The 13,032-nt window shown below is 34.7% G+C and overlaps 2 protein-coding genes and 1 long non-coding RNA gene across 5 annotated transcripts; 2 read left to right on the top strand and 1 right to left on the bottom strand.

The window, feature by feature from the left end:
* The first annotated feature begins 300 nt into the window (after nucleotides 1–300).
* Nucleotides 301–5,713, top strand: LOC107029585 (dnaJ protein ERDJ3A). The gene is made up of 7 exons (XM_015231019.2): nucleotides 301–493; nucleotides 1,570–1,625; nucleotides 3,078–3,151; nucleotides 3,518–4,038; nucleotides 4,122–4,463; nucleotides 4,591–4,944; nucleotides 5,054–5,713. The coding sequence occupies exons 1-7, from the start codon at nucleotides 404–406 to the stop codon at nucleotides 5,339–5,341; spliced, it is 1,725 nt and encodes a 574-aa protein (XP_015086505.1). The 5' UTR covers nucleotides 301–403; the 3' UTR covers nucleotides 5,342–5,713.
* Nucleotides 5,714–7,071: 1,358 nt separating this feature from the next.
* LOC114073973 lies at nucleotides 7,072–7,786 on the top strand. Its single transcript, XR_003574448.1, has 2 exons — nucleotides 7,072–7,294; nucleotides 7,473–7,786. It is a non-coding gene; the product is annotated as an uncharacterized LOC114073973 (long non-coding RNA).
* A 661-nt stretch (nucleotides 7,787–8,447) lies between these two features.
* On the bottom strand, nucleotides 8,448–12,566 carry LOC107031205 (transcription factor bHLH140). 3 transcript variants are annotated; one of them, XM_015232490.2, is made up of 7 exons: nucleotides 12,406–12,566; nucleotides 12,193–12,320; nucleotides 11,106–12,016; nucleotides 9,800–10,424; nucleotides 9,543–9,713; nucleotides 9,159–9,447; nucleotides 8,448–8,713 (listed from the first exon to the last, which is right to left on the bottom strand). In XM_015232490.2, exons 1-7 carry the CDS (start codon nucleotides 12,431–12,433, stop codon nucleotides 8,688–8,690), a joined length of 2,178 nt encoding a protein of 725 aa, XP_015087976.1. In that variant the 5' UTR covers nucleotides 12,434–12,566; the 3' UTR covers nucleotides 8,448–8,687. The 3 variants fall into 3 exon arrangements, with proteins under 3 accessions (XP_015087976.1, XP_027767594.1, XP_027767593.1); XM_027911793.1 differs by lacking the exon at nucleotides 8,448–8,713 and adding an exon at nucleotides 8,873–9,066 and having other exon boundaries at nucleotides 9,106–9,447; XM_027911792.1 differs by lacking the exon at nucleotides 8,448–8,713 and having other exon boundaries at nucleotides 8,873–9,447.
* Nucleotides 12,567–13,032: the final 466 nt, after the last annotated feature.

Raw genomic sequence — 13,032 nt, 5'->3', positions numbered from 1 at the left:
AACTAAAAATAAATTTCAAATTATGAATAATGCAGATTATAGCTATGTCAGATATTTAACTACTATATATTTAGTTAATCACATAATTTCCCCCTTTTTTTTAATTAACTATCCAAATTGTTTCTGTTACATTGGAATCAAACTAAAATCAAAATAAATAAATATTACTTTTTACAACATAATGGAGAAATCTAAAATGTGATTGGCCAAAACTCGTGTAGCCATGTCATAAATGCCACGTCATCAAAAACTAGCCGAATGATCTGGAACCTTCCCCACCCCCGCGAAATCTATTAAGACCAACTTCTTCTTCATCATGTATGTCTCTCAAATTCACTACTACGATTTCTGAAGAACAAACGACCCGACAAGTTGTATTTGGATCCTAAAAATCGACCCGAATATGAAGACTCGACAAATTTCGATAGTCATTGTTCTATGTGCATCACTCTTTGTTCTTAACGTACAATCTAAAACCGTTGATCCTTATAAGGTATATATGATTCTCTGTTTCTTGTTTTTTCCGGTCTTAATTCATGTTTAATATATGTATTTTTTTATATTGGCATGAATTAGGCACGAATCTAGTGGAATTTGAAACGGATATAGAGGATTTTAACTACATTGATTGAGCATCGATTGAGGGCTAATTGGTTTAAATTTTCACGCTGTTAGATTTTGAACTGATTTTGGTGATTGAGTTCTCATGGGGAGCCCGGTGCATTAAAGCTTCGGGCTTTGTAAGCTGGTCTATTATACGCAGTCTTATCCTGTATTTATTTTGTGGAAGAGCTGTTTTTGAACCCATGACAGCAACTTTACTAGCTATGCAAAGGCTACCCCTTTGGTGATTGAGTTGTCATGATGTTTTTGAATTGTTTTTGTTTTTATTTGTTCATATGTTTTGTTTGGGGGTTTATTGGAATTGTTCTATTGAACTAAGTTTTTTTTTTGTATATTAGGATAATGTTCTAATTGAGAAATTGTGTTTCGAAACTAGGAAATAGAGTAAATGAAGGATTGTCCCTAAAAAGGAAGGGAAGCAGACGTATTATTGATTTGACTGTGGAATAATCTGTTTTATGTGATTTTAATATTTTTGATGATAAGTAAAAGTTTAAGAGTGAGTTTAATGAGAATGTAAAGGGAGAAACTCCCAGAATGCTGATATGCATGATGGATTCTAAAAAAATAGTCACGATGCATTGTGTTCCACTGTTAACCCAGATTTTTTATCTGCTACTGCTGATACATACACCCATCTTTGTGGCTCAAAGAGAATCAATGTAAAGAGGAACCACGAAAGTACCGTTTGAAGTTAGGTGTGGCAAGTACTAACATCTCTAATTGATCACTATGTTGATACTCTTCAAAATGGAGACTGAATGGAGAAATCCTCTCATGTTTGCTAGTTTTAAGAAAATAAACCTGAAATATTTGGCATTGATAAGCCTAAAGATTTAATTACGTGACAGTTCATAATGCTAGGATATCTATAGATCCTGAGTGTCCATATGCAGAGTGATTACCTCATCTTCCATGGTTAACAGTGATTTTGAATTTTTCCAGGTGCTTGGAGTTGATAAAAGTGCAAGTCAACGTGAGATCCAGAAAGCTTTTCACAAGTAAGTTCTGTACAGGGCTCATCTTTTTTCCATTATCATTTGTTCTTTAAATCTCAATGTTTGTGCTTTTGTTATTACATGCTTACCATCCAGTAGTCAAGTTTCTCTTAGCCAAAGTTTGGCATAACTATATCAACTGAGTATCCTATCTACATGTTTTACTGGAGATTCTTGCCATGATTGATGTCTCTTTGTTGGTAGGAATTACCTAACTTGAGGATTTGTAGTGGTGATGAGTATTTCCCAAGTACTTCTATTTTGTGCTTCAAACTTTCACATGTCTTGGAGTACTTGTAGTTTGGCCTTCGATTCTATTCATGTGTTACATGCGTCTGGGATGAAACCCCTACAAGTGACACACCAAGAGAGTGCAGAGTATATGTAAATTTCTGGACTCTTAGTGATTATAGAAAAGCAGGGCTCTTCATAACTTCAATAGTACTGTTTTCTGAAGGATCCAAAATCTTAGGGCTGCAATAACTGGATGTATTCGTCGATAAGTTAAGAACTTTGATTGAAATATCAAAGGCAAAAAGTTTGGACAAGTGCTAGGCATAAGTGCAAGCACAATAATATTGAATGGAAAAGCAAAAAATGTTGATGCAGTATAAGGAAAAAATATAAAGACAAATATATAAATTTGATAAAGAATAATATTACTATATAGCTAGACAAAGTATGTAGAGTAAAAAATCATGTAGAGTAAAATATCATGTAATATTTAATTTATCAACCATTTCATTTTTTTTTTTGTTTAGATCTAAAGAAGTAGTTTTAGGTTCTCATTAACTAGTTCTAATGGTAAATCTTCAGTTTATTATTCATTATCGGTTTATCACTCAATCATTCATCCTAAACTTTCTGCGAATGATTAATACATCGCTTTGCCAACTACATTGCTTCCCGCTTAAAGCGAAGACTGTACAAATAAGGCTCATCCTTAGTTCCTTGGTGCTCAGAGGAGGAATGCCAAACTGAGATTTACCTAGCTTTCGGGATTAAGCCACCTCAAACAAGCCCTCAAGAACATTGGTTGAACTTGAACGTAGCTTGTTTTGCCTGAGGACAAATGACCTTGTATTGATCAGTCTGATCCAATTGTTCTTAACTACTTATTCTTGTCATTGTCTTGGAATGGGAAGGGATCAGTAGTTGGAAGTAAGACGTAAATTTGAAGGAAAAGAAACATATTGACAATTTTTTCGATGGCCTCTTTACTATCGGCATGCAGTAGGTTACTGGATTTTCCTTCAATTTGGATCCTGCAATATGGAGTTGCAAATATGCTCATGGTCGATTAGATTCTAGTGGACCTTTGCATGAAGCTGGTTCTTTGAAAATTTGCTTGTATTTAACTGCTGATTTTTCAATTGTTGAACTTCTCTGCATTAGTTTTCCGGCAAATAATGTTCTGTCCTTTTAATCTTCTCCTTTATCCCTTTTCATTTTCAGGCTCTCACTCCAATATCATCCAGACAAGAACAAAAGTAAGGGTGCACAAGAGAAATTTGCTGAGATTAATAACGGTATAGAAGCTTCTGATTTCTATCTTCCTTTTCAGCACTCTGCTAATTAAAAAGAGGAAAGAAAGAAATTGTAGTTGAGGAAATTAGAAGAACTGCTTTGCTGTTTTCTTTAAACTTCTTGCTGAATTTATCACTAGAATCTGAGATCCAAAGATGACATTTTTTTAAATCTTTCTTCAAGGTGCTAGGTAGGTTTGATTTTATCTACGATCCAAAGATGGTGGTGATTGAAGGTTAAAACCCATACAATCTGAGCTATCTTGATGTGTGCAACTAGTTACAACATGCATTTTCTTTCTCTGGGTGTTTGCTTGTTTGATGATCAGTTTTATTAAGTAGTTGTATAATCTGTCTATCAAATTTCAGCTTATGAAATTCTGTCCGACGAGGAGAAGAGGAAAAACTATGACCTATATGGAGATGAGAAGGGAGCTCCTGGATTTGATGCTGGCAGCTCTGGAGATCACGGTGGATATACATACTTCACAAGTGGTGGACCAGGACAAAGTGGGTTTAACTTCGGGCCAGGTGGTATGGGTGGACAAGGAGGTGGAAAATCATTTTCATTTTCCTTTGGCGGTCCTGGCAGCCAAAGCTCTTCTGGCTTTGGTTTAGATGATATATTCTCCAAAATGTTTGGCGGTGCTATGGGAAGTGGGAGTCAATTTGGGGGTTTTAGTGGCTTTGGTGGTTCAGGCAAGTCTCAGTCTAGAACCAAGAACTCTGGCAGGAGCATCCCTTCCATAAACTCGCAGATGTATAAGAAAGAAATATCTGATAAAGGAATGACTTGGCTATTACTCTCTCATACATCTATATCGAGAGATATCCAATATTATGAATCTGTCATTAGAGATGTTGCAAGCTCATTGGATGGGGCAATGAAGGTATGCATCCTTTTACTTACATCATAATACTTCTAGACTGTAGTCATTACTGTATTTCCACTGATGTGCTCTTACTGTGATAGGTGGGGAGAATAAACTGTGAAACTGATGCATCTTTATGCAAGGGTCTTGGCATATATCCTCGCAATGTGCCAAGATTGTTTGTGTATTCATTAAAATCAAGTGGGGATGGTGCGTTGATGGAGTACAGGGATGATTTAGATGTGAAGAGGGTGAAAAGTTTTTGCCATGATCATCTTCCTAGATTCTCAAAGCGTGTAGATTTGGACCACTTTGATTTTGTTTCCCAGACTGTAGGAGGTTTACCCAAAGTGATGCTTCTCTCAGCAAAGAAAGATACTCCAGTTATTTGGCGTGCTCTTAGTGGCTTGTATCGAAATCGTTTTGTCTTCTATGATGCACAGGTTAGAGTATATGACTAAACTTATCCGTATGAATTGTTAAATACTGTACGAAGTTGAATTTGGATTTGAACATGACTGCATTTGTTCTTTGCAAGTTTTTTACTAAAGCCTGTGTTGTGTTTAATAGGTTCGTGATTCTTCTGATCCTGCTGTACGAAGGTTGGGTGTTGATGCTCTTCCTGCCATTGTTGGCTGGCTATCCAATGGGGAGAAACAGATTTTAAGCACAGGAATCTCTGTAAAAGATCTTAAGTCGGCAATTCAAGATCTAAGTGGTTTACTGGACAATTTTGAAAACAAAAATAAGAAGGCAGCTTCAACACAGAGTAAAAGTGAGCAGAGTGAGTCAGAGGCTAAGCAAGTACCAGTACTGACAGGCTCTAATTTCAATGACATTTGTGGGGAGAAAACTCCTGTTTGTGTGATTGGTGTTTTCAGGTCATCTAAAGCAAAAGATAAACTAGAAAAAGTTCTATTATCGGTAAGTCGTCAACTGTATGGACTTTGTTCAGTGATTTATGAATTACTCTCCTCTGGTATGAAATACATCCGACTTAACTGATTTGTGGCTCAAATTTTGCCAACTTTAGGTCTCTCAAAAGTCATTATCAAGACGACAAAATACACCCTATGGCTCGAGAGATTCAGTTTCCTATGCAGTTTTGGATGCAGTGAGGCAGCAGTCTTTCTTGAATGCATTTGACAAATCAGGATATAAATCATCAGACAAGGTCCTTCTTGCATACAAGCCGCGGAAAGGTAAGTTTGCAGTTTATGAGGGAGAAATTACTGCTGAAAATGCAGAGAGTTTCATTAGCTCCGTTCTCAGTGGGGACGTACAATTTTCCAACACCAGACAGAAACCTGTAGCAAAGTAAAAAATTAGGAACCAACTTCAGTGGAAATGAAGAACACTGAGATCTGGAAAAAATGTACAGCCAGTGCTTCAAGGTTGCCCCTTTATTAATAGTTCATGTAGCCCATCGTCATGAGCTGGAAGAAGTCGATTTAGCAGCAAAGTTGATTAACCATTGCTGGAGTAGGGTTCTCTTTCTTGGATTAGGAAAATGCACATAGCAGCAGCATACAACAGAACTGAACTTACATTATAGCATGTACGTTTTGCCAATGTTTCTATAGTCTGGTTTCTCAAGTTTGTTGCTATTTTCATCTATATTATAATCTTATAATCAGACTAGTTAGATTTGTTACCTTTGTCAATGGATGAACTATCAATCAGTTTTCTGAAAGTTGTATTAGTTTGGTTTGGTTTTTAAGTTCTAAAAATAATCGACAAAAATTGGACTCAACCATCAAAATAATACATAGTTAAGAACTGAAATTTTACACACACATGTATGTACTATGTAGAGGTGTTTGCCTTGAATTGAATATTTTGCTTTTAATGTCGAAGTTTGATTGGTAATTTTTGTTTCGATAATGTCAAGAGCTTACTGCATATTTCAAATAACTTGGTTTTGAGTCACGTTAATTAATCATTATTATTTAATTTAATATTATTAAGACATCTTGGTATATTTACAACTAAATCTTTAATTTTTTTCACAAAAAATAAATCATTATATTCTACATTTTAATCGTGTATAACCTAATATAATGAATGAATACTCACTATGTGAATTCAATTTTTTAGACTGATTTATAAGCTAAGGAGAACTTTTCAAACTAAAACAAATATTTTAGAATGTTGAAATTTGAGTAGTTTTTTTCTTTTTAAAAAAAAATTATGTTTTGAATTTGAAAATTGAGTACACACTTGGAAGTTGTCCAAGAATTGGCAAAAGCCAATTCATCTGCCTAAATTGACCTGGAAATTCACCAAGAATTTGTTGGAGGAGCAATTAATGGCCCTAACAAAAAAAATGTGAGGTGCAATTAATATTGAGAAAATTTTGAGAAATAGCTAATATTAGGTCAATATTAATTAGTTCTCTTTACTAATATTTTGACTAACTATAGTGTTTAGTCATGTTATTATTTGTTTCTAATATATTTAATGTATTATTGAGTTTTATTGTATGTTTGGTTTGTCGTATTCAAACTTATATTCATTACATGATTTTTAAGAATAAGTTGTTTGTTTACAAAAATATCTCCCGTCTTATTAATAATTTATTTTAATGTTTAGTGTGCAAGTATTAGTTATTCATTCTTAAATAAAATTTCATGGTATTTAGCTTAAATATTTTTGCGTGTGCATTTCTATGATTGTGCCTTGTGTTTTTAAAATTAAACTTTCACGTATTTAACTTAAAAATAAAACTTCCATCTTATATATTTAGCTTTAAAATAAAAGTTTCAATCTAAGTTTATCAAACTAAAAGAAATTTTATTACTAAAATTATCTATATAAATTGATACATAGAATATAATTATTAAGTGAGTAATAAACTATTACAATTCAAAGTATGTAATTTGGAGAATATTTTAAGAGGAATCAAAGTATGAATAAACATAAGAATTAGACAAATAAATTTAACTTATAAAAATTATATTTGTAAATTTTTTCTAATAGAAAAATATATTTTCATAAAAATAACTTTTGTTATTTTACACTTATCCCAGGATTATTATTATTTCACCCGGGGATAATTTATTTCAATACAATTTATTAATCCTGAAACAAATTATCCTACTTCATCTAGCTAAACAAGGAATTAAAATACACTAAAATGATAACTTTCTCTTTGCATCACACCAAACGACCCTATACAATAAAAAATTCTCTTTATCTAAGAGAGGAGCATAAAACCAACACCTGCCCGCAATTTTTGTTTCATCTGAAAGCAAGATAACACGGAGAGTATTCGGTACGATAGAAACCATGTTTTTCAATCTTTTTCATGTTTGATTGATTAAATATTTTTCAAAGAAAATATATTTTTTTTATAAAAAACAAATTCAAATTTCATATTCATGGTCTTTGTTTATTACTCCGAATCTTGAATGGAAGGATATAAATATATTGAACGTCTCGACTGTATGTAGGTTTATTGTGAAGAAGAGTTGGTGGAAGCAATTGAAACAGCAAATGGAGCAAAGAAAGACTGTTTGTGTTTCATTGAAGTGATTGTCCACAAAGATGACACTAGCAAAGAGCTACTTAAATGGGGTTCTAGGGTCTCAGCAGCTAATAGTCGTCCACCAAAGAATATTGAATTTGCTGCAATGAATTCTTGCAATTTGAGAGTTGCCACTATATGTTGTAATGTTTTCTTGTGATTTTTCCCTGGAAGGGTTTGTATTCCACTAAGTATTGCTTTTGTTAACTTGTTCATCCATTAATGCCTTTTCCTTTGAAACTCTTCCTTTTTTTTTTCTTTTCCTACGTATTCGTATTGATTTTGGTTCACCGTCACACTCATGCAAATATTTGTTATATTCGAAATCTAAAATGTTCTCCTGAGAACAACGACCTTATTGGTCACGTCTAGCACCCGTTTAGGCTCAGGCCAGCAGTCCCGAATCCAATCATCGATTGATCTTGATGTCTATGGCTGTCAAAAATAAGCCAAACTATAAGTAACCTGTCCAAAATTAAGAATTAGACTCTGAGATAATTTGAATTGAGTTCAATTTCAACGAATTATCATTTATCTATCAGTTTGTAAATTTTTTTTAAAAAAAATTTGAACTGAAATTCAGAAGTGTGGTAAAGGTCAAATCGGAAGGGTCAATGACCCAACTTGATTTTTAAACCCTTTGAGCCTACAGTGAACTTAAATGGGTCAAAACCTAACCCAAATTCTATTTTCAACCTAAACAAGAGAGTCCAACCCAAAAACTAGTCTTTTAGTAAAAGATCCCCCATTAGCTATAAGCCCACTAGCATTTCTCCTTTTAATCAATGAAGAAATTGACACATAAACACAAGCATTTTTCTATGAAACGAAATCCAGGGATGGTCTTTAATTTTGCCTTGAATTAAATAAACAGTAATTATACCATCTGCAAAAACTAGACCACTGGTAACTTCACTACAAATTACAACCAATATGATACTCCACGAAATCTCAACATGATTTTTCACAACTCATCAAGATTTTCTTCCTTGGTAATAATGTAATTTGGCTGAAAAACGGACATTAATAAGAAAGTCACCAACAAGTTCACAAAATTAATGGAAATTGTTCACATAAACTACCCAACAGCCTAAGCTATTTTTCGAATTTGCGTAGTGTCTAAACTCCATGACGTGCATCTTTACCTTTCTGAGAAAACTAAACGACCATTTTGCAGCAAAGAAGCAGGAAAGGGTGCTCNTGACACATAAACACAAGCATTTTTCTATGAAACGAAATCCAGGGATGGTCTTTAATTTTGCCTTAAATTAAATAAACAGTAACTATACCATCTGCAAAAACTAGACCACTGGTAACTTCACTACATATTACAACCAATATGATACTCCACGAAATCTCAACATGATTTTTCACAACTCATCAAGATTTTCTTCCTTGGTAATAATGTAATTTGGCTGAAAAACGGACATTAGTAAGAAAGTCACCAACAAGTTCACAAAATTAATGGAAATTGTTCACATAAACTACCCAACAGCCTAAGCTATTTTTCGAATTTGTGTGTATATATATGCTGCTAGCAACTTCAAACAGCACAACATAGTGTCTAAACTCCATGACGTGCATCTTTACCTTTCTGAGAAAACTAAACGACCATTTTGCAGCAAAGAAGCAGGAAAGGGTGCTCGACAAGAACCGATATGTGCTTTAAGACGAGGAATATTTGGATGTGCACTTCGACATCGATGACACCTTAGCTCCATAGAAAGGATATTCTCGTCCTTCAAAATGGCCTTCCCATTTTGACTAACTTCATCTATTACATCAACCGAATCCCGGAAGAAGGGGGAGTTGAATGAGTTCCAATGCTTCTTATTCTTAAGATGATTGGAATTGAAGTCTTGGCTTATCACATGAAGATGCAATTGACGCATTGAAGGAACCTACGTGGCAAAAACTTATTAAACTCCGTTTCAAGTCAAACTAGGCCATCCTTTTTGAAACGGAGGGAGTAATATTTGGAGATGGTTCAACGTACCGAATGATATCCAAGGCGAAATGTCAATGAATTGTTTTCACATAGAAGTTTTTCTGCCCACTTCAAGCCAACACTGTGCATTGTCTTTAATAAAGTGAGGTGCTCCTTCTTAACATCTTCAAGACTGTCAAGACCTTCAACACGTGCCAACACTAAGAGGTGTTTCTGAGCCTGCACGAGAAAATAAACCATATATGTATTTTTCAAATTCACAAGGGAGAAGGGCCAAAAAGCAGTGTGAGGGAGAGAAAGATAACCTTTGGATAAAGATCATTCAGTACTACAACATCATCTGACATCTCTATTATATTCTTATGCCTCTCAGGATGCATTGCAGTGTCATAGAGAGCCTGAACCCATGAGCCCCATGCCTTTCTTGACTGTCCACCAGTTTTGCCATCAACAGAACTTCCAACATTGGGGCCGAGTTCTTTCACAAAGCTTTTAAACTTCTTGTTCATGTCTGTTTCACAGACAGCTTCACGCTTGGCTTTCTGATCACCACTTCTAGAACCTTGCTCTAGTTGAACTTCTCCTTTAAATTCTTTGTCGAACTTATCCTTACATGACTCTTCTTGAGTCCTAACTATAGATGCAAAACCATCAAAGAGGGATGAGTAAGCTTCTCGGAGTATTTTACAGCCCTTGATGTAGTCATTGTCGAGACAGTTTGGTCTTTGGGGATTCATATTTGGTCCAAGTACATGTATGACATGAGTAACTCCTTCCCCACTAAACAAGGGAGAAGAGGAAGGAAGAGGGACAACAATAGCTTTTCCAGAACTAAGAGATCCAGCTTTAGCTTTGGTTGCAGTTTCAAGAATGGGACCAGCAGCACTAAATATAGCAGCATTTACGCCTCCACCTCCTGGTTTTAGTCGCCTGAACAAAGTTGGCTCTTAGATGAGACGTAAAAAATTAACAACACATAATATCTGTGCAAGATAATACTTAAGGTGAAAACACGGGAAAGAGTGTGTAGACAGAATATTGTATTAAAACGAGTTGGTGAGATTACAATTAATTTGTATCAAGGACCTGCGGGACATTGTAAGGAAATTGAGCTATCCGCAAGATTTTCTAGCACCCTGCTATTTTAATGGATTGCATGCACACAACTCATCATCAATACCACGCGTGTGTACCAAATTGACTCATGAATCATGAAAGTAGATTTCTGCTGGATATATAAATCCTCCATATTGCACCTCTGGCAAAAGAAGGTTATTTCAGGCACAAGGCTACACACTGTTCCATTTGTTTAACATGCCATCAACCAGGCTTAAAACTGTTTGTCATTTGAAAAATAGCACTTCATCTCTCGGAATACTTTCTTTTGCATCCAAACTTAAAGGTACAATTTGGAGGCTCCGAAAAGATGGCGTACAATTGAATTGAATGTATTACCACTTGATCTACCTCACGACTTTCTTGTCACTAAACAAAATCTCCACAACAGAACATTCAAGCAGAAAGAAAAATGGAAGTTTCTGGTAAGCCTTTTGCATAATTACATCAAGTTTCTCATTTTCACTAGCACAGTATCATGGTACAGAGAATTACCAGTTAGTGGCATTAGCAATCACGTTGCAGTGCAAACCTCCTTCTGAGTACAGTTTAGTTATATTCCCGACAAACGTAAAGAACTTTTTGGAGTCGATGTTCTTCTCTGCAGCTTTATCCCTGACAAGGGACAATATTTTTGAATGCTGAGATAAATCCACCAAGACAAGCCTAGCATTCCCAAGTTTATTTACATATTCCTCGACCTTTTCAACTATTATATCTGATGCTTTTTCAAGATTGAAATGGAAATCTGCTGTAGAAATAGATGGAAATGCAAGTGTGGGGGCATTTTCTAAAGAAATGCTACTGCCAACAGATGCCATTTTCGGTTCTTCACAGCTTTCTAGTACTTGGTTGGAGTCCTTCTCCTTGGTGGCATGAGAAAGAGTATTGTCCCGAGAGACATTCATCACAGCATCAGAACATCCAGGAGGATCCTTTTTTTTGAGAAACTTCATTATACCAAGTTGGACTTTGGCATCTGAGGTTTTCTGGCCGAAAAAGCCTGGTGGAAGTTTATCTGATGGACCAAGTGAAGTGTACGTATTGATAGCACCTTGAACATCTTTTTCATCTTGGCAAACTGTAATTCTATCATACCCTTCATTCAGCTTAGGCAACTCTTTCTTTTGCAGCATCCTATTCACAACTGCAGCAGCTTTCCCACCTTGCAAATTTCCCTCATGCTCTGTCCTCTTAACCGACCGAGAAATACAAAGCTTAGCTGGAAGATCAAGTGCCACAGCGTGTTTCTCCACTTCTGGACCAACAAGCTTCACAAACTCGGCTCTCTGTTCTCTATCTAAGTTGCATCTATCTATAAATACACTTTTTCCTTCCTTCAGCGCACTAGCTGCTCCAGTTAAACATTGCTTCTTTGTCCCAGCCTTACCATTCCCAATGGTATCCTACCATAGCAAATACAATTTACCAAAGTGAGACCGTAACATCACAATAGCTGTCCGTCGACATAGTATTCCATTTAATAATCGTTCCATAGAAGACAAACATGAACATGCTTCAAATTCAAATAATCAACAAAGGAAAAACATAACACATGTGAAATTGCAAAATTGGAACTAACCTGGCAAATACGAACCCAAGGCCTGGTAGAGACTCGCATAACAAGGTCACAAAAAGTGGACTTACCACTTCCTGGAGCTCCTATCAGTATTACCATTACAGGTTTTGCTTTTCCTTCTTCATCCTTGCCTATTTTCAACAATCCTAAATTAGTCCCACCATTTCTCATTTGTATACAACAGAAAAAAGAAGAATGAATGAATGAATGATTTACCTGCAGAATCAATCTCCATTGCTTCCATGGTGTTATCAAAGGTCAGTAAGTAATTGGATCGGTTGACATGAACGATTCGAATCTTACCAGAGACACTTGCTAAGGGTTTAAAAAAGATAACAAAAATGACAATGGGGTATGTTTGGTATAATGGAAAATATTTTCCAATAAAATTGATATCGATTTGATAGGATGTTAAAAAGAATGGAAGAGTTTTAAAATTTATGGTATAAGATAATTTTTTTTAAAATATTTATATTGTTAAAAGTTATTTTAATAATAATAAAATATTTTAAAATTAAATTATTCGCTAAAATAATTTTCTTTTGTAAAGAGGTAAAAAAGGAAATATATAATATAAAAACGTAAATTGATTTACTGCATTACTATTTTATTCATTACTTTTCAATGGTGTGAATATGAATAATCAATATTATTTTTCTTGTTCAAAAAAAATTAATATTCTTACACTAAATAATACTTTTTATATTTTAGTTAAATTATTCTTAAAAGTAAACATAAGCAAAAATTGTGGAATTGGTTTCATTATTCAAAACTACACATGAACACAAAAATTGAATGAAATAATAGGGAAAAAAATATAAAAAATCTTGACGAATTATTAAC

This window comes from Solanum pennellii, chromosome 9 (genome assembly GCF_001406875.1).
Source record: "Solanum pennellii chromosome 9, SPENNV200".
Classification (NCBI taxonomy): domain Eukaryota; kingdom Viridiplantae; phylum Streptophyta; class Magnoliopsida; order Solanales; family Solanaceae; genus Solanum; species Solanum pennellii.
Note: the sequence above shows the minus strand (reverse complement) of the source record. Positions and strands in the feature narration are given on the sequence as shown.